The 20,193-nt window shown below is 37.6% G+C and overlaps 1 protein-coding gene across 1 annotated transcript; it reads right to left on the reverse strand.

The window, feature by feature from the left end:
- Positions 1–1,809: 1,809 nt before the first annotated feature.
- Positions 1,810–19,019, reverse strand: LOC149263052 (large ribosomal subunit protein eL38z/eL38y-like). The gene is made up of 3 exons (XM_089425691.1): positions 18,832–19,019; positions 7,461–7,644; positions 1,810–2,215 (listed from the first exon to the last, which is right to left on the reverse strand). Exons 1-3 carry the CDS (start codon positions 18,832–18,834, stop codon positions 2,193–2,195), a joined length of 210 nt encoding a protein of 69 aa, XP_089281817.1. The 5' UTR covers positions 18,835–19,019; the 3' UTR covers positions 1,810–2,192.
- Between the last annotated feature and the right edge of the window lie 1,174 nt (positions 19,020–20,193).

Here is a 20,193-nt window from a genome sequence, read left to right on the forward strand (position 1 = left end):
CGCAACCAAGGAAACACTTTAAAAATGACACAATGAAGCAACTCCACCAAGCAAACACTTAAATATGACACAGTGAAGAAAAGTTAAGTGATACCATATTGGATCACATGCACCCAACCAACCACCACCAACATCTAAGAGGTCAATCTCTTTGCACAAGCATGCTTATCAAACTAAATACCAATAGCTAAGGCTCATAACTCTGTGAATTTATCATTTAAAAGAGAGATGGAGTTGTGAATAGAATGCGCCAGGAATGATTCTTATCAATGTATATTACGGTCGAGTTTATACAGCTCTAAGCTAGTAGAAGTTAACTATGGCAAAGTTCTTGGAGACTTCAATCAAGAAAAAGTTATTAAAAAAAAATTGCGGATTAAACAATTGTTCATCAGGCCCAAAACTTTCTTATATAAATTTAGAATAACAAACATAACTCATTATCCCTCTTTGTAAAGTTTCAAGTGTAACTTCAGAGAAATTAAAGAATCGTTCTTTACGGGAGTCAAACTTTACATATCTAAGAGTAAGAAACATAACTCATTATCCCTCGTAAAATTACAAAACAAATTACGAAAGTAAAGAAAAATATCAAGGTAGCAACGTCGATGAACTAAAATGGATAACTTTCGCAGACTTCAAATCTAAACATCGCCGTGTGTTTTCCAAAGTGATTTCTTCCAATACTATTTGTTTTAGGCCCAAATTTTAGTACCCAAGCCCTGCAAACAATAGATGAACAAAAACTAGGCCTATAATAGTCCCCTTAGTCATGGTACACAGCCCCGTGGTTCCAGCAAACAAGAGAACAATTCCCTGAGACAGGCCACCTAAGCCTATCACTATAATGGTTACTAAATTATACTCTTATAAAAAGAAGCTTGGATTTAATGCAGTGAATAAAATCACTCATTGCAGAATCATCCTAAGTATGGCTTGCTCGTTGTTAATTTGACAATGCTATCAAACATCTTTAATTGGATAATTATGTGCAGAAGGTTGCATTCATGATACAATCCACCCACACTGGACAGTTGGAATTGGCATCAAGACAGGGCAAGTCACTCATGGTCGTTCTTGGGACTTATAATGAAATGGACCTTGAAAACAGAGACCATTAAATATGAAGTCTGGAATGGTCTATAACAACTATAAAGAGGGACTGTGGGATAAGATCTCATGTCAAGACTCCAACTGGCAGCAATCGATAAGCTCTATCCTTGAATTGTGCTCTGCCTTCTTCAATAATGACTAGAAGTTCATCCATGCAGCCCACATCCATTTGGACCTGTTATATTGTTAAACAATGGAATGGAAAGTCCTTGACTTTACTGTCCAAAAATAGGCAGCCATGCATACTTTTTATACAAGTGTAAAAATACACACGAACCATTAATACATGTTAATGTTCAGCATTTTACCCTTACATAAACATCTCAATATATTTCTATTTATATCCTAAGACAGCCATGGTAAATTAAAGGCATATCTGAGATAACATAATAGTACAAGGCAAATATTAAGCACCATGCAGTAAGCTAATAATTTATTTACTGCCTTTCAATTTTATCTGTTGGATGAGAATAAACACAGCTATTAAGAGAAAAGGCCCGAAATTTTGTAACTGGGTAAGAAAAAGACCTACCATCTGAAAATGTTAAAAAACATGCATAACATCCCATCAAAAAGATAAGATGAAGCCCCTATCTTGAGACAGATATTACAACACTCAAGGTGACAATCTGGACAGGTGCTACAATGGATTTACAAACAACCAATTGACTGTTTACACCATAGCTTGATGATCGATGAAAAGATAAAATATTAGTGCTTATTATATCAGCATTCAAACACAGTAACACATTTAGCTTTCAAATTTAAACAACAGTTTGATTCTCATTGAAGCAGATAAAGACGCTAAGAATGGATATATTTCCCTGATATTCCCCAATCCTCTTGATTGAAAAGCAACAAGAGACAAAAAAAAAAAAAAAAATTAGAAGTGGATGGTATTTTGTTATGAAAATGTATGGAATAAACTTCAAACTGGAACACCAGCATTGTTTCACTCTACCAAGTTTACTTCCAGTCTCAAAATATTACTGCCGATCCCTGCTGAACATGCAAAGATGGATAAAAAATTGCACTAGTTTAAAAAGACTTGAAAGAATAATTCACACTTCCTCTGCATCTTACAGGTCGTGAACTGTCAAACCTGAAATAAAAAATAAAAACTTAATAAGTACCACTACAAAATAAAAGGCCATATTCAAGTATAGCAATAGCATTAAGGTAAAAGACAATCAAACAGTAACAGCTAACAAAATATTCAATAAATTGATTTAACAGAAGCCTGAGGTCAACAAGGCAGTTACCTTCAATGGAAGCTACGACATTATGGTTGAGCATTGGAACTCTGACTGAACTCTACGATTAGATAGCTTTCTAGTATTGCTAGATACCCAATAAGATGAATTGACTCTTGAATCCACCATATTTGGAACATCAATAAGCACACACGTATTGATGTCACTACTAAAAATGTGCTCATCCATCTTTGGAACAGTTTGCACAAATTTTTCAAGTGAAAAATAACACAATAGTAACCTTCCCACCCCACCTGATGGGAAGGCACTCGCACACACAAGCATGGACTCATGGCAAATAATTGACATAACAGTTTACTGTTGTTATCATCAAACCAGTTCAAAAATTAATTTTTATAATACTTTTTAGTGCCTTCAAAATTTTTATTTTTCCAACACCTCGAAAAATATTGACAACCAAACATCTAGTATTGAGAATTTCAATCTACTTAATGTTATAGGAGTCATCCATATACTGATTGCCATGGGTGTTATATTTTTATAGAGACACGTAACACAAATACGTGGAATTTCTAGAATTGGAACCAAAACGCCTCTGCATATGTCAGCTAGCGAAAGCAACCAAATGGAGTGGCTCATATGTATGCTTAACTTGTGTATTAGTATAGTGTACTAGTATAGACCCGTGGCAATCTCATAATCAATATTAGTTTCAAATTATTTTAGATTATGCAGTACTCAGTTGATAGTATGCCTCTAAGAAAATACTTCATCTGTAGGTCAAGTATTAGGACTAAGGTATTTTCGCCCAAATATTGACTTGTAATCAATGTTACCAGACTCGGAATCGGCAATAAATCGGCAAAGGCAAAAGAGCGAAGAGTTTTAATTGGATCGGGGAAAAACCGGTGAATTCAATAAATAAAGATATACACATATATTGAATTTAATATTTAATTTAACAAACAAACAAACAAAAAACATTTTTCATTGATATTCAATAAAGCCATGTCCAAACAATCCATAATATCAACAGATATCCAAAATATCATGAATGAATAAGTATCTCATACATGTTGAGTCCAAATATGATCTGAAGTACTGAGTCCTGACTCCTAACCAGTGAATACATAGAACCAGAAGCATCTGCTTATAAAAGTTTATAAAACACTGCATACCAATTAGTAAAAAAACAGTATCTGAAATCTCTTGATTGTTGTTGAAATGATATGATAATGGTTTGCTACTGAAATCTCTGACAGAGCACACGCTGAAGCTAATGCTAGAGCACACTACACACTATGCCTCTATTACGCAGAGTAAACTGAAACTGAAACCATGCCTCTATTACCTTCTTGGCATATGAGTTGCCGGGTCTGAGCAATGAGAAGTAAGTTTCAGGCTGACATTTAATTTTTAACCTAACTACAACACGTGGTGAACAATGCAACAACCCTGAATGTTAAAACCCGTGCTCATTGGGTAGAGGGCTGAAAATCACCTCAGTCGCCTAAATCGCAATTAATCAGTGAGTCATGAGTCAAACTCGGTCAACATGAGTTTGACTCACCCAGAGTTGAATCGGATCATTTGAGGGAAGAGCAGAGTTTGACTCGTGATTAATCATGAGTGATCGGAGATTCATGTTTCACTGCTTGTAATATCAATAGCATAAAACTATCTTAACCCCAGGATATATTAAGCACTGAGGAATCAAAAACCAGGATGTATGCTTTAAAAATCCTGCATTGAGATAAATTTACACTATTTTTATTTCAAGTGCTTAATAAAATCCCAGGTTAAGAAAAATCTTTGCTACTTATTTTATTTATTGGGATGAAATATTATATATAGTCCAAGGAATCATCTCAACCGGTTGTTGCAAATGTTGTCGGACGTTTGGCTAGTTCCATGCCAACAAGTGCTTAATTTGAATCCCCTTAGGTCAGACACACAAGTCTATGGCAATGGGTTTTACTAGAGATGACATCCACCAATGTGGAGAAGCATCCCTTGGGTTTTCTTTGGAATATATATATATATATATATATATATATATATATTCCTGAAAAAAATAATTCCGTGGAATCTCCTCCTTTTCACCATAAGGATAGTATTAGCCACCCACAAGAAGTCACTGGTATCCCCGAAGGAGGGCAGCCTTCCATCAGTAATAGAAGGGGAGCAGTATTAAGTTATTAACCACAAGCATGCGGGAGCAGCTCATTACACTGAAGGACTTGGTGAAAATGGATACCACAACCTGACATCACCATTGCACCTTTGGCAATATGACCAAACCAACCAAGCTATCCCTTGGTGACATCAAGCATTCCACAAGAACACACATGGGAAGTAACCGACATCTCCAATGCTCAGGCTGCAGACACACTTTTGTCTATTGTCGGCTTTCTGCCCTTAACTTCAAATAACACTATTGTTCGTATACCTCCAGATATCCAGTGTCCAAAATTTTTTGCAGGACTGGATGCTGTAATTCGAGTATTACTCCACAAGTCCATAAAAGCATTATGAATCAAAGTTAGTTTATATGAATATGTTATTCAAATTGTGGAATAAAATCAACCCAAGTTCAATATTAGGTCAAATTTATTAGATAATAGTAATTAAAATGTTAATAGCAAAAGTATATGTAAGTAATTAACTTACGGTGCTGTCGCCCCGGATGCGGGTGTCATTCAGTCAGTTAATGGTGAGCCACATGCCCAGCACGGGCTGCCACGTGAGGATCCGCCGCCTTCAATGCCCCTCGCCGCCGAGACTGCAAGCCGGGTGAGGCATAAGGGAAGTCTTAATGAGGGAGCTGGTGGCGATGGTAAACCTGCAGAACGCATTCAATGCGGGCAAGTTACGAGGGAATGACAATGGGGTTAAGTATGATGGAATGTTGGGGAGCGGAGTTCAGTATGTCGAGAAGGATTCTCAGAACTCTGAGCGTAGATGCTGTGACTTGGTTGATGAGAGCTCGGACGCGGTCCGCTCCTTGCTTGATTTTATTGGTCTTTGTCTTGGCTCAATTGAGCTCAGCTTCGATTCAATTTGGGGACGGCAAGCTCCAGGAAGGGAACGCAACAACAGCACGCCCTCCTCTGCTTTGGAACAGGGTAAGGAATTTGAGGATTCCATGGTGCGGCTGCGAGAACGGATGCCTTGCAGAAGAGGCTCGGGGCGTGGAGAATCCTCTCGTCCCCCTGCAGCGGATGTCCACCATCACTGCTGCTGCTGCTACTGTTACAGAAGGGCAGGAGCCACCCCAATTCCAACTAGTCAGTTTCTGGAAGCTGGTAGCTCTAATGATGGAGCACCCATGCTCCCAGTGTTTGGTTCAGTCATTTTCACACTGGGTAGCTCCAGGGACAATGCAGGAATCAATGCACACATCTCAGTGCTTTTCACCAAAATTCCTGAGGAGAATGAGGACGGACCGCCACAGGCACCTGCTGAGAATCATTCCGAGAGCATCAAGGGGAAGCGCCCAATGGGGGAGCCATCGAATTCAGAGGATAATTCAGAAAGGGAGCCTCAGCAAGCCCCCTTCCGAGCTCGAGAACTTGAGAGGCCAGCCCCCTCGCAGGACCCCATGGCGATGTGGGAGGGCATCCCAGAGGGACAAGGATGGTGTAGAATTCTGGAAGAAAAACCAGAGGACTAGCGCACAGTGGCTCTCCTTCGCATTGGCTTCCTACGCTCGGGCCGGGTACGGGGTCTTGGTGGACTTCCGGTTTTCGTCTTATATTTTGGTTTGTTTCCTTCCTGTTCTGAGTCATGGTAACGGCCACTACAGTCTTGCTGGGTTGGCGTCATATGTCTGGTATACGTCTTAAGACTATGCTTGTTTTTTGTCTATTCTGTGTTATGCTCTTGGAGTCTAAAGTCTTTCTGGGTAGTATGTCTTTTGTGGGATGCCCCTGCGTGGGCAATTTTGTTGCATCTTTGAAACATCACCGAGTTTTGAATACTGATCTAGTCTGGATATATCGCCCTGCGAGGCAAAAGTTTGAGAATGATAGAGTCACCCAAGGAGCCACAGTTGGCCCTGGGCAGACAGTCTTTTTGGATGTAAAGTTCACCTGTATATATTAATATAAATTAGTTAGTATTGCTGAGAAAAAAAAAAATTAACTTACGGTGCTGTCAATTAGGTTTATCTCAAGTGGTTGAGAGAAATGATTATTATCCTCCCCACTCAGGCTCAATTCCAGCAAGTGACATGATGAGCTTTGTTGTAATGGTTTTGAGCCTTGTTGGTGAGTTTAAGTAATCCCTTGAAACCAAAACATGTATATTCCTCAAACGGAATATAAAAATATTTCTCATGAAAAGACAAAAGAATGAAATAAAATAAACTAACGGCGCCAATGTGCTTCTATTAGAATTAATACCTGAACAATTCTAATCAACGAAAATTTAATAATAAGTCAATGCCTAAGTATGTCGATGGTTGAGAAAAGTGATTATTATCCTCCCCACTCAGCCTCAATTCCAGCAAGTGACATGATGAGCTTTGTTGTAATGGTTTTGAGTCTTGTTGTTGAGTTTAAGTAATCCCTTGAAACCAAAACATGTATATTCCTCAAACAGAATATAAAAATATTTCTCATGAAAAGAGAAAAGAATAAAATAAAATAAACTAATGGTGCCAATGTGCTTCTATCAGAATTAATACCTGAACAATTCTAATCAACAAAACTTTAATAACAAGTCGATGCCTGAGTATGTCGATTCTTGAGATTTAATCCAGGTCAGATATGCTCGCACCATGTTGGGTGAGGTAGTCTATATAAACACTGTACCGCTCATTGATTTGTTTATATGGAAGCTTTTTTATGCAGTATTGTAAAATAAGGTGCACTTTGTCGAAAAATAAACGAAATTCAACACACACAAACTTAAAGTACTCATGAACTGCTTTAGACACTTCTTCGGTGCTTTAAATCACCTGTACATGACGTGGAAGACTTTGCACATAGACTTGTGTTTAAAAAACAAGTCCACAATGAATAATGAATACTCTTACTGTTGGGCTACCTTCAATTCACACTATCAATATACGTAGAATAGCAACTGAGATGGAAGCTACAAAGAAACAATCCAGCAGAGTAACATACAAACCTGGAGGCAGAGACTGCTTGAGTTTGTCAGCCTTCTCAGAGTCAAAGACGCACAGAGTGTAAAGATACTTCTTACACCTGACCTTGAACTTCACCACATTTTTACTTCTCTTGATATTCACTGACCGTGCATCTTTGCGACGGGCAGTCAGAAGAAAATCTTTGATCTCGCTTATTTGTTTAGGCTACAACAGAAAGAGCAGGTACCAAATTAGATTTTGTATCTCTGCTAGCACATTTGACAAAAGTATATCAAGCAAGAAAAAGACGTAAGGATAAACCTGACAAGGTAAGAAACAGGCTGCTACAAACACAGGAAAAGATAATAGCATACTGTCACATTCTTACAATTAGTTCATAGATTGCCTAGTTTTCCAAATTCCTGACAACATATCTATCAAATATATTCTATGATAGAGACTGAGAACCGATTTTAGAAAATAACTGATACCATCTACAACTTTGGCAGACAAAGGCTAGCCCAAAACAGTAAACTAAACCAATGTATCATATTAGGTTAACTCAATTGTCCTATTGTCTGAGTCAAATCCAACTAGAGTGACTGGATTTCAAGGGTTTCATTCTCTACGGCGATCAAGGTTTGGAACTCGCAGTAGTCGAGAGGAGACACCAAAAGAAATCCAACCATATTAAGGGTTTTGAGGTGGCCTAAACCCAATGTGATCCCCTGGTGATTTTGACAGCTGATGCCCCCAGGTTGCGATTTCTTAGACCACAGGCTAGTCCTGCAAGTCACAGACAAGCTAACAAACTATATACGTATATAGAGAAAGAAAGAACGCATTTACATTCAATAAAAACATGTGGAATGCCAAATTAGTTGCATTATATATGAAAACATGCATATTTATGCTACTTGTAGATGAATACTACATTATTCTAAAGTTAGAAATGCCATCCATGGCACATTGATTAGTCATTCGAGCATCAATCATATAGCAATTAGAAACAAACACAAATGTTTAAACCATATAATTAGGAAGTAGACCGTCTTATGGCATGAAAAAAATATCCACCAACTGTCAAAATGACCAAATAGGCCACCTGCATAAGCTCTAAAATAATAATTTATATGAAGTATGAATATTGAAAGGTCACAAATAAAAAATTGAGCTAGTTGCTAAAGACTACAAGTCTATGATATAAAAAGTAGAGAAAAAGGAGAAACAATTATTCTAATTTCTAACTGTTTTTCCTTCCTCTTTGCACCACCACGATTTTCCTACAAAACCTCCATGCAGTGGTAGTGGAATCGAAGCCAAAGATAAGTTATAACTATGTAGAAGCATGGAAATTAAACATGAAGCTCCAATCACTACAGCTGGAGTACCAATTAGGGTGACCATGTCAATGGATGAGAATGGCATCTCAATGCAATCATAATCATCAATAAAAGAACCTCGAATTGCTACAAAACCAATACTCAATCCTCTAAATTATCCTCCTCTAGATTTAGTCTCAAATCTTATATGTTAGGCATAAAACCCTTTATTAAGCCCTAGAAATTGAGTTATTACATTTCTAGTGTTATATTAGTAGGTCAGCTAGAACCTTTCATTGTACCCTTTCACTATAATTGTACCCAATCTCCTATATATATATATATATACACACACACACACACACACCAAGGAGACCTAGTCTTAGGATCATCTCATCTTGTTTTTTGTATTAGATTCATTGTAAAAAGAGATTTTCCCTCAAAGTGGACTGTATGCATTGACTTTTTATCATTTTTAAGGCACTTGGATCATTACATTTGATATCAGAGCCTAGATATTGTGGTTTTGCTCCCTTTATCTGTAGAGAAATCGATAGGGACAGCAGTTAGTGTGATTTCTATTTACTTGATTGCTTGTGAAGTTATGTTGGCTTCTTATTACTTTTATTATGTTTTTTTCATCAAACAATTACCAAAACCATAAACTATGAAGATCACAAAAAAACAATGAACACAAGTTGTAGGCTCCAAGCTAGGGCAAAACCCCTCCAAAGGGAAAACCAAGAAAATTCTTCTCATATTATAGAATGATATCAAATGAGAAATCCAAGACCCAAACAACAAGACCAAGACCTCCAACAAGACCCAAGTAACCCCTCCTCCCAAGCTCTTCCAGAAAGTCAAAGTCAACTGAAGTCAACACCTTCCAAATCAGCTCCAGCTTCAGAGTTTCGGACCTGCAATGAATCTGCAACTTTGGCCCTTCCAACAGCTTCTGAACATCGCACATGTGAAAGATCTAGGGCAGATTTTAGGATAGAAACTTTGATTTTCTTTTTTCTTTTTCTCTTTTGCTTTCTTGCTCCTCTTGAATTTTTCTCTTCTTTTCTTGGAGTTCGAACTTGCTTGAGTGGTGCTTCAAATGAGGTCATGCTCGGCTGACTTGGTCTTATGGGTACAAAAATTGTATTTTTGACTCAAATAAAAAATATTTCCACTTTCTTTTCAAAGTCCAAATGGGACTTGACTCTAGAACAATATTTTGACATATGACAAATATTCTTTTGACTCAATAAACCCTAGAAATATGAAGATCATGCTTGACCTAGATGGCCAAATAATTTGAGCATGAAACCCATGCTTATAAAATAATATTTATTTTTCTTCTTTCAATTTTTTTGCATGAAATATGCAATAATATAAGTACAATAGCAATTATGAAGACTGAACCTAGTTACATTTTCTAACACTCCCTCTTAACTAGGAAGGTATTCATAATCCCATAACAAGTACAAGGATACTCTCAAACTGAAATGTTCTCATAAGAAGAGTCAGATTGGTAAGCCATTTTTTTAAGCATCAACATCATGACCAGCATTGTCAAATAGCAACATAGTAAGGCCTTTTGACTAACAAGCTCTAACTCTCCACAAGATTAGAGCACAATGCTAGGAGGCACACATATGGACACCTCAACCTCTCAAGGCACATACCCCATCCAGATGTTCCAGGACTATTCTTATCATGGATTCCCAATCCTCAAAGAATAGCAGTCCTCTTTGACCACTCTTATCTTGGATACCCTGTCAACTCCTCAAACAGTGTCAGTCCACAAGACTACTTCCTCTCTTGGATTCGCAATCCTCAAGGAGTAGCAATCCCAGATGCTTATCCAATCCTCCATTCTCCCTCCAGTGTGATACACTAGACGTACGTCAGTTAGCCCTAGCCTAGAGCATGACACCTATGGAGAATATGGTGTCCACATCACTCCTCAACCAAGGAGAAGGTCCTTACTCCTTTACAAATATCTTTCTCCCTCTCAAATGGAGACTCTATCATAATCTTTAGTTAAAAACATATAATTCATTCTTTGTTTCTTTCATCAACTACTTGTTCTTCCATGGAGATCATTGTAGTAGCTGCAAGGGCTCCTCTCTCTCATCATCATATCATATTTGAGCTTCAACCTTCCTAGATGTGGTGGACCCAAAATCTTTCTTGATCTTCCTTCATGATAGGGTTCTTGCCATTAGTGTTTTACATCACTTTCCATCAATCATCATTTAAAGTATCTTCATCATCAATAGTATCTTGCCAAACCAATCAATGTAGAGCTAATCATAGCTTCCTTTGTCCATCGGGAAAGTGAATATCATTGGATCCAACATGACCAATATGTTATCTTGTGACTTGCTACTTTTTCAGCCTTGATGGTGTGCATATTTTTGTCATCAATACTTTTAAGCCAAAACCAATGTTATCCACTCCATCCATGTGATTAGAATTGAGCTTAAACCGAACAGTTGTAGATAATTTCTACTATTACCTATCCAATCTATATTTCTGCAATATGTCCTTCCAGGTAGCCAAGTCATATCTCAAATGAATCATCAATACCAAATTATCAAAATCAAAGTTACCCAATTATGATAGCCTTTAAGATGTCATGTTTTGCTAGTATCTCCCTCTAAGATCAGCATCCCCTTTGTATGGTCTATCTTCATACTAGAATACTTCTTCATGCTTTTTGCCTTTCAAGTATCGATCAATGTGGAGTGAACTAATCAACAAGCTTAAAGATCATATTTGTCATAGTTTATGCAGCTTCCTTTGAAGTTCAATGTTCATGTTATAACTTTTGTTATTAACTTCAAACAAGTTTGATCATGTTCAAACTTCACGTAAGGTAGTTTATGAACTATAAATTTATGTGTTCAAACTTCATTGTTGACCAGAGCATTGATCGGGCTTTCCCTTCCATTAGACCTTGAAGGTGTAGTGAGCAATGAGCACATGACGAGGTAGGCTTTTTATTTCAACACAATGATCTATACGTGGTCACTGGTGTATAATTAAGTTAAGTTCCGTAGGCTATATAACACAACTTACAAGAAATTTAAGTGCTCGAAATTGTCAGCAAAGCACGTAAACACTTGTCTCTTGCATCTCCAGGTCCAGGTCGATGTGAAGTTGTGAGCATTGCGCTCGAATCTGATGGAATTCCTCACACTCCACAATGACAAAAAAAAACCCAAAAATAAACCATGTTGCAGGTTTTAAATGTCAGTTTTCATAGGACATGTGTCCTAAGAACCAAAAACGTTAGGGCACGTTTTCGCCACGTCCAAAACACGCATCTCGATTGGAGGACACGAAGAAAAGAAATTTCGACACGTTTTAGGGCAGGTTTCATGTCCAACACATGAAATACAAGACACGAGACCCTAAGGGATGTGTATTGTGACTTAGATGTGATATCATGAAAAATGATGTCTGGGATGTGGTGCCTAGGCCCTAGACCGAAGGAAAAGTCTGTAGTCACCTCAAAATGGCTATACAAAATTAAACATGGTGTTGATGGGAATGCTAATAAAATATAAAGCCAGGTTCGTTGCTCGAGGCTTCTCTCAAAAGGAAGGAGTGGACTATGACAAGATATTTGCATTGGTTGCCCGATATACTACTATCTGATCGATTATTGTTCTCATTGCCTCTCAAGGATGGAGCCTACATCAATTGGACATTAATATTGCTTTCTTGCATGGCTCGCCTAAGGAGGAAGCCTACTTGGAACAACCTCACAGGTTCAAAGTACAAGATCAAAGGACACATGTATGCAGTTTGAAGAAAGCCCTTAATGGATTAAAGAAAGCCCCCAGAGCTTGGTATGAGAGGATTGATAGCTATCTTATGAAGTTGGGATCTACGAGGAGCAATGTTGATCCTAACCTATACTTCAAGGTTCAAAAGGACATGCCTCTCATCTTGGTCCTTTATGTAGAAGATCTTTTTCTAACAGGTGCAGACCCTCTCTTTTATCAATGCAAAAGGGAGTTGGCTTTCGAGTTCGAGATGAAGGACCTCGGACTGATGCGTTGCTTCCTAGGCATGGAGGTCTGGCAAAAGCCAAGTGAGATTTTCCTTTCTCAAAAAAAAAAAATACATTGTGAAGTTGCTCAAGAGATGTGGGATGGTGGATTGCAAGTTTGTCTCTACTCTGATGGAACTCAACTTCAAGAAACTATGTGGAAGTGTTGTTGGGCCCTAATTGGCAAACCCTTCTAAGTACCGACAATTTGTTCTTAGTAAACTCCCAACCAAACATATGCTTCATTGTGAATACGTTGAGTCAATTTATAGTCGAGCCTCATCATGTACATTGGATTGCAAATAAGAATCGCTTGAGATATCTTTGTGGCACAATCAACTATGCACTGAGATATATCGTTGGGAATTTGAGTCTACATGAATATACTAATGCTGACTGGATTGGCAGTCTGGTGGATCAAAAGAGCACATCAGGATGTTGCTTCTCATTAGGGTCTACTTCGATTTCATGGATGAGCAGGAAGCAGAAATCAGGTGCTTTAAGCACCATCGAGGATGTATATTGCAGCTAGTATGGCATGTTGTGAAGCTGTTTGGTTGAGGAAGCTCTTCAATGAGCTATTTGAGCACGTGTTGGATACCACCGTGATCTTTTGCAACAACCAGAGTTGGATTTGCCTTTCAGAGAATCTTGTGTTCCACAACCACTGCAAGCACATCGATATCAAGTACCACTTTATCCAGGACATGGTACAACGAGGAGCAATAAGGCTCCAGCACATCAAGACTAATGAGCAAGTCATAGACATCCTGACGAAGCTTTTAGGGAAGGTCAAATTCTTAGCCTTCCAAGAGAGACTTTAAATACCTTCCCATGAGGGTCCCACTTGAGTTGGACATTGAGCTCTAGGAGCTCCTGGGGGCTTCGGGTACTTCTTGGAACTATGAGCGACGATAAGGTGAGTGGTTCACCTTCCCCTATTGGTGTGTTATGTACAAGGTGAGTGGTTCACCTTCCCCTGTGATACCCCATGATGGTTGACATGTGTTTAGGGTGAGTGGTTCACCTTCCCCTACGATTAATGAAACATGTGTGTAGGGTGAGTGGTTCACCTTCCCCTGTGATACCCCATGATGGTTGACATGTGTTTAGGGTGAGTGGTTCACCTTCCCCTACGATTAATGAAACATGTGTGTAGGGTGAGTGGTTCACCTTCCCCTTCAATTGATGACACGTGTGTAGGGTGAGTGGTTCATCTTGCCCTACGATTGACATATGCATAGGATGAGTGGTTCACCTTCTCTTGTTGATGCCCCAGCATACATCCTACCCATGTAGTCTGGGACTCATGGGAAGTACCTCTCATCTGGCCAATGAGTTGGGAAAAATGGATAGGGAACATAGCACTACCAATGGATGCATCATGTATTGTCGTACTCCCTACGTCTAGGGATGCATGGTGTTCAACAGCTTGATCTAGGATCAAGTCTAATTGAGATTACTTTTGCCAGTGGAGAGTGGTAAGGTCTTGTGACTCACTCTTGCTCGATTCTTCTCCATTATTCATATCAGTGTTTAGCAAAGCAAAGATGAGATGAGATACGAAGATGGTACATGACGACAGGATGGCATGATGATCGATGATGATGGATGGATTGGCAGGTGGAATTCCCCCTAGTTGAGAGGGAGTGTTAAAATTGGCAACCAGGGCCAAATTCCACCTTCGAACAACACATTTGATGGAGATGATGATTGCATTAAATTCCTCTTTTCGAGAGGAACAAAAGAGATATAAAGATCATCCAATTTGGACAAACTAAAGTGTCTTTTTGAATTTATGCCCACAAATGTGCAAATTGTTTAGGTCAGCCACATCATCATGTAGGCTCATGAAGCCCAATGGACATGACTCTTCACCCTTAACGACTTGTATAAATACAAGTGCCCTCTCACCTCATTTGGCATCATCATCACACACATTTCTTCTCTCTCCTTCTCTCATTGGTTCGTACAATTATTGGGCAGATCTTCTCCCTCTCACATGTGTGGCAGAAGGATGAATTTCCTAGGCAAATTGCAAGGCCGAATTTCAAAACTATTGCAAGAGTTTGACCAACGTTAACTAAGCACTTTGACTCATCCTTTGACTACGATTTTTGTGGGAAAAAATCATTTTTGGCAAGATGTACAGTTTGGCACGGGAACCGAGAATTTCTTGGCACTTTGACCACAGGGTTGACCATGTTTGACAGCGATTTTCAAAACTGTTTGGGCCGACTTTGACCACCTAATCAGGCCGAGTTTGACTAGGTATGACCGAGCTCCAAAAAGGAAGATTTGTTGTTGCATTGACCATCTTTGACTTTCTGGTTAGGGCTAAATTTGACTGCGTTTGACTGTAGATTTGAAATGGTTGTTTTGGTTGTGATTTGACAAGTCAAATTTTCACTTTTGTACTCTCTCTTTGCTGAACATTTGATATAATAATAAGAAGAATTGATCAAAGGGTTTTCCCCACATTGGGGTTTTTCCTTGACATCCACCAAATCTGGTGTCCTCTCATATTGGCTTGTTTTCTACATTTTTTTTGTCTATCAACAATTATTGTCAATGTGATTTATGGTTAATGTGATTGCTATTGGAAACTAATTTGGAAATTGTCATTGGGTTGCTTAAAAGTACATTAAAGTAACTGTGCTACGCATAGAACCTACCATTGTTATCTAAATTTAATAAAACATAATACAGAAGAGTAACAAAATACTTAAACCAAAAAAGGTTCACAATTGAAAAAAAAAATGAAAATCAAGTTATGAGAAGAGTGTTTGACCCTCTTTGTTAACATTGTTTCATTTGTGAGCAAATATGAAAGTGCACCAAGTTCAGTGGCATTGTAGGTTTAAAATAATCTTTGCCTCCTCTCTCAAAAGAAAGAAGAGTATTCATCAAGAGGTACAATGGAATTGGGATGTGGATCATGACGATTCTAATATAGAAGCAACTTTAGGCAACCTTAATCTATCTAAGGCTATGTTGCAAATTGGGGTTTTTCCCTGACATCCACCAAATCTGGTGTCCTCTCATATTGGCTTGTTTTCTACATTTTTTTTGTCTACCTACAATTATTGTCAATGTGATTTATGGTTACTATGATTGCTATTGGAAACTAATTTGCAAATTGTCATTGGGTTGCTTAAAAGTACATTAAAGTAATTGTGCTACGCATAGAACCTACCATTGTTATCTAAATTTAACAAAACATAATACAGAAGAGTAACAAAATACTTAAACCAAAAAAGGTTCACAATTGAAAAAAAAATGAAAATCAAGTTATGAGAAGAGTGTTTGACCCTCTTTGTTGACATTGTTTCATTTGTGAGCAAATATGAAAGTGCACCAAGTTCAATGGCATTGTAGGTTTAAAATAATCTTTGCCTCCTCTCTCTAAAGAAAGAAGAATATTCATCAAGAGGTACAATGGAATTGGGATGTGGATCATGACGATTCTAATATAGAAGCAACTTTAGGCAACCTTAATCTATCTAAGGATATGTTGCAAAAAACATGCCGCCCACCCCCCCAACGAGTTGTGTTTCTGTTTCAAAACATTGAAACATGTTTCTACTTGTACAAAACATGTTGCATGTGTGGAAAATGTATTTTGTGAAAACTAAAACACATTTTCGCATTCGTACAACATGTTTCCAAAAAAAATTGTTCAATTTTACCATGTCTAGAGAGTTTGGACCCACGATCTTGGTTTTGATGTCTGATTGAAGGTTAATTATGAAGTAATGAGATTTCTAGAAGCCTTTAAGACCTAAAATTTTCTTTAGAAGAGGGTTTCGCTCACACTTTGCACCAAAATGTTGGAAATTAATGATAATGTTAAATTCTTAAAGTAAAAGTTTCAACTTTTACTTAAATTTTTAACATTACCATTAATTGCCTCTGAATGTTCGAGAGTGGTTCCAACCTCATCAAGCTTCATATGGAGAAAGTAAAATTTCATATCCCATTTAAAATTCAACAGAGTTAACAACTTTTACGATTTCAGGACTAGTAGGATTGTACAAGTTTCATTAGATTCTATCATGTATGAGGGTAAGGGATGGCAATTAATCAAGAGCACCAAGACATTTATGCACCATGATGTTGGTGATATTGATTGTTGGACTCCTCTATTGTGGCCTTAGCAAAAATCTACCCTTCACTCAAACCAAATTCATTGATTAGGAATCTTAAGCTTTTTTTACCATATTTTAAAGCTTGGATTAAGTAATTTCATCAAAATTGGTGGTGTTGTTGATCGACGTCCCTAGAGGATTGAAGTAGAGGCAAAGGATGCTATTAATGACAAGGATCCCAATATAAGCAATGGAAAAATATTGTTTGTCATGTATGCTCATCATTTAAATGTTCTTACTCTCTCTCTCTCTCTCTCTCTCTCTCTCTCTCTCTCTCTCTCATAAATTTCCCCATACTAAACATTTACAATACATTTCCCCATACTATGCAACTTAGCTCTAAGGGTACCTCAAATCTCATACATCTTCCCATGTGCTTGCTAGATCTCAAATCATGAGGTCGTTTTCTATCATATGTATGAGAATGCTCAGCTTGATGTGATAGAAACCTATTCTGATTGTAAACATCATGCCATATGGCTTAAGGTGGCAATGCATGCCCTAATATACTAAGGACTTGTGTCTTGTGTCATGATATATTATTGTTATGAACACTAATATATCATAATAATATGGGTTAAGGTGGCAACTCCCTAGTGTGTGGGGAACAAGTCTTAGCATCGATGTAATCACTTTTTGAACTCTAATATATCATGACAAATTTTAGGTGCATATTTTGGATGCATATTACTATTCTCTACGGTCTTAATTCCATGGTGTTTGAAATAGCTGTCTCAGCCTATTCTAATTCTTTGTACAATTCTTTGTAAACTAGTTTTTTGGGGAATTTTTTCAATTTTATCTACTATATAAATATATGTATTACATATTTTCCTACTTCCCAAAATTGTAAAAGCGTTGTTTCTAAATTCATACCAGTTAAGGAAACTGAAACAACTTCAAGTTTCAAGTGACTTGGTATTGTAGAATGTATGCAAGGTATATATCGTACAGTATATGGTATGTAATATGCATCTGTACAATATAGCATGTATACGTTATTCCTTGTACACGTATACAATATAAATCAGCGTGTTTATCAATATCCTTGTATTCAAAGTTACATCAATATATGATGTATTCTGTATCTTTGCAGTGCGTTGGTAACTTGGCTTGGGCGGGTATCACCTCCTTCATTGACACATGGCAACCAAAACCTATTAAAACTCGCTTCCACGGGACATTCGCACGTTTTTTCGAATAATAACTTCTGTTCACCAAGAGTATTAAGTTACGTGGCCCAACAGTATTGTATATAATCAAATGTTTTAACAAATCTTCCATTCAAATCAAACAACAAAGTTCACCGGAAAAGTGTTAAATTAAGCCAATATTTCTCAATCATTTGAAGTCTGGGATCGGCAGCAACAAACCCAAAAAAACAAGACCAGGAAAGAGATCAATTGTCGTCGCCAATGACGAAAAGGAAAACACAGGGCAGAAAGCCTGCATCGGCCATTCCCCCTATGTTTCAACCATCCATGTTGGCCTTCCCTGTGTTAAGTGAATTGTTCAGAGAAATGAAAGCGCGCATGACCTTCTATTGAGACTGCGAAATAACCTAAACGAACTTGACTGGTTCCAAAACTAATGTACTGACAGTGTCCCTTATGATGCATTTGGCATCAATCCTAACACTCCCCGGATTGAACCCAAATCTTCTAAATGTTCAAATAAGCAACAAAGAACTACGTATCACGGTTTTTTTAATACAGTGCAATGTACCAGTAATTACAACTTTTCATGAACGAACATATCTCTCATTATTTCTTATAAGCCGCGTCTACTTGCCCAAATTCGATTGAGATTTGCAAATTTTTAAACTGTTCAGGCAAAAACCATACAACAGATAGAATCATGGGAGTAGAGAACAATGGGGAAAAAATGATACCATGGCTTCTGATAATGGTGCTCTTCCGCCTTGGCGCTGTTTGGACCCTCTCCGCACCCGCTTAACAATAATGGAACAAGTTAGGGTTTCTCCGCTTAACTATAATGCAACAAGTTAGGGTTTCTCCGCTTAACTATAATGCAACAAGTTAGGGTTTCTCCGAGTTTTAAGAAGGATTGTGGATTAAGATCTCAACGGCCCAGATTCGCCTAGGCACGTACTGCTCTTCTTCATTCTTTATTCTTTAGATGTGTATGTGGATCAGCTTTCCAATCGTGTTGGCGAACCCATGACCTTGAGGAGTTCATTATCCAAAAAGTTTGAAGTGTGCCTTTACTCTTTTAATGAGTAAATTAATATTTTTAAGTTTTTTTAAAGTTAAAATTTTGTTGAAAGTTTAAGTTTTACTTTAGTGATGGAAATTTTGATTATAATATGAATTATTTATTTGTTATTTATTTAAATAAAATTTTGAAAACAAAAATTAATTAAAATGAGATTTTATTTTAGATATCATTTTTTGGGATTCAACTGCGTTAAGCAAGTTATTCATTTATGACCATTTCCATGAGAGGTAATAAGTTAAGTGGGCTTGATTGTGGAGAAAACTTCACAGTTAAGCGTGCTTGAGCCAGAGGCGACTTGGGATGGGTGACTTCCCGGGAAGTCCTAGTTACCGGGTGCAAGCCCCGGAAGTGATGATTGAAGCTATGTGGTTTATTTCACTAGCTTCAATCCCACTTCTTCACCCTTGTGAGCATCACCTGATGCAATGAGTGTTCAGTGGACTATTCAAAAATCATGAGAAATTAGTCAGTTACGACTACCTCTCATGGAAATGGTCATAGATGAATGACTTGCTTAACGCAGTTGAATCCCAAAAAATGATATCTAATATAATACACTGCGAAAACCCCCAATGCTTAATTGAAATTTTATTTATTTAAACAAAAAAAAAATGATTATTATGGGGATATTGTTATGTAACTAGTTCTCAAAAATAGAAGAAAATATAGATTAACAACTTGAAAATAAGTCTCTTCAATGGGAAACCTCATTTTATATCAAATGAATGAACAATTCTTGGATGCTTCAAATGACAAGACCTCCTTGGTATATATAAGAGTTTAAGGGGTGAAAATATAATTAGAGCCTACATAACAATAATAATGTAAGAGCACGACAATAACAATAGTGGGTTTCTATGTGGCACAACAATAACAATATGGGGGCTATATTAGTAATATAGGGACCTAACATGCCACTCTCCTTCAAAAAAGTTTTGTCCTCAACACTTGAGTAGTTATGGATGCTTCTGAATAAAATACTTGTCCTCCCATATGGAGTCTTCAGCAAGTAAGT

This window comes from Pinus tabuliformis, chromosome 6 (genome assembly GCF_031772625.1).
Source record: "Pinus tabuliformis cultivar Carrire ecotype Pingquan chromosome 6, CPIR1, whole genome shotgun sequence".
Taxonomy (NCBI): domain Eukaryota; kingdom Viridiplantae; phylum Streptophyta; class Pinopsida; order Pinales; family Pinaceae; genus Pinus; species Pinus tabuliformis.

Coding starts and splice junctions, on each gene's coding strand:
- LOC149263052 (XM_089425691.1), bottom strand. Junction 2,216..7,460: donor CAAGCAGTCTCTGCCTCCAG/GTTTGTATGTTA, acceptor TTTTTATTTCAG/GTTTGACAGTTCACGACCTG.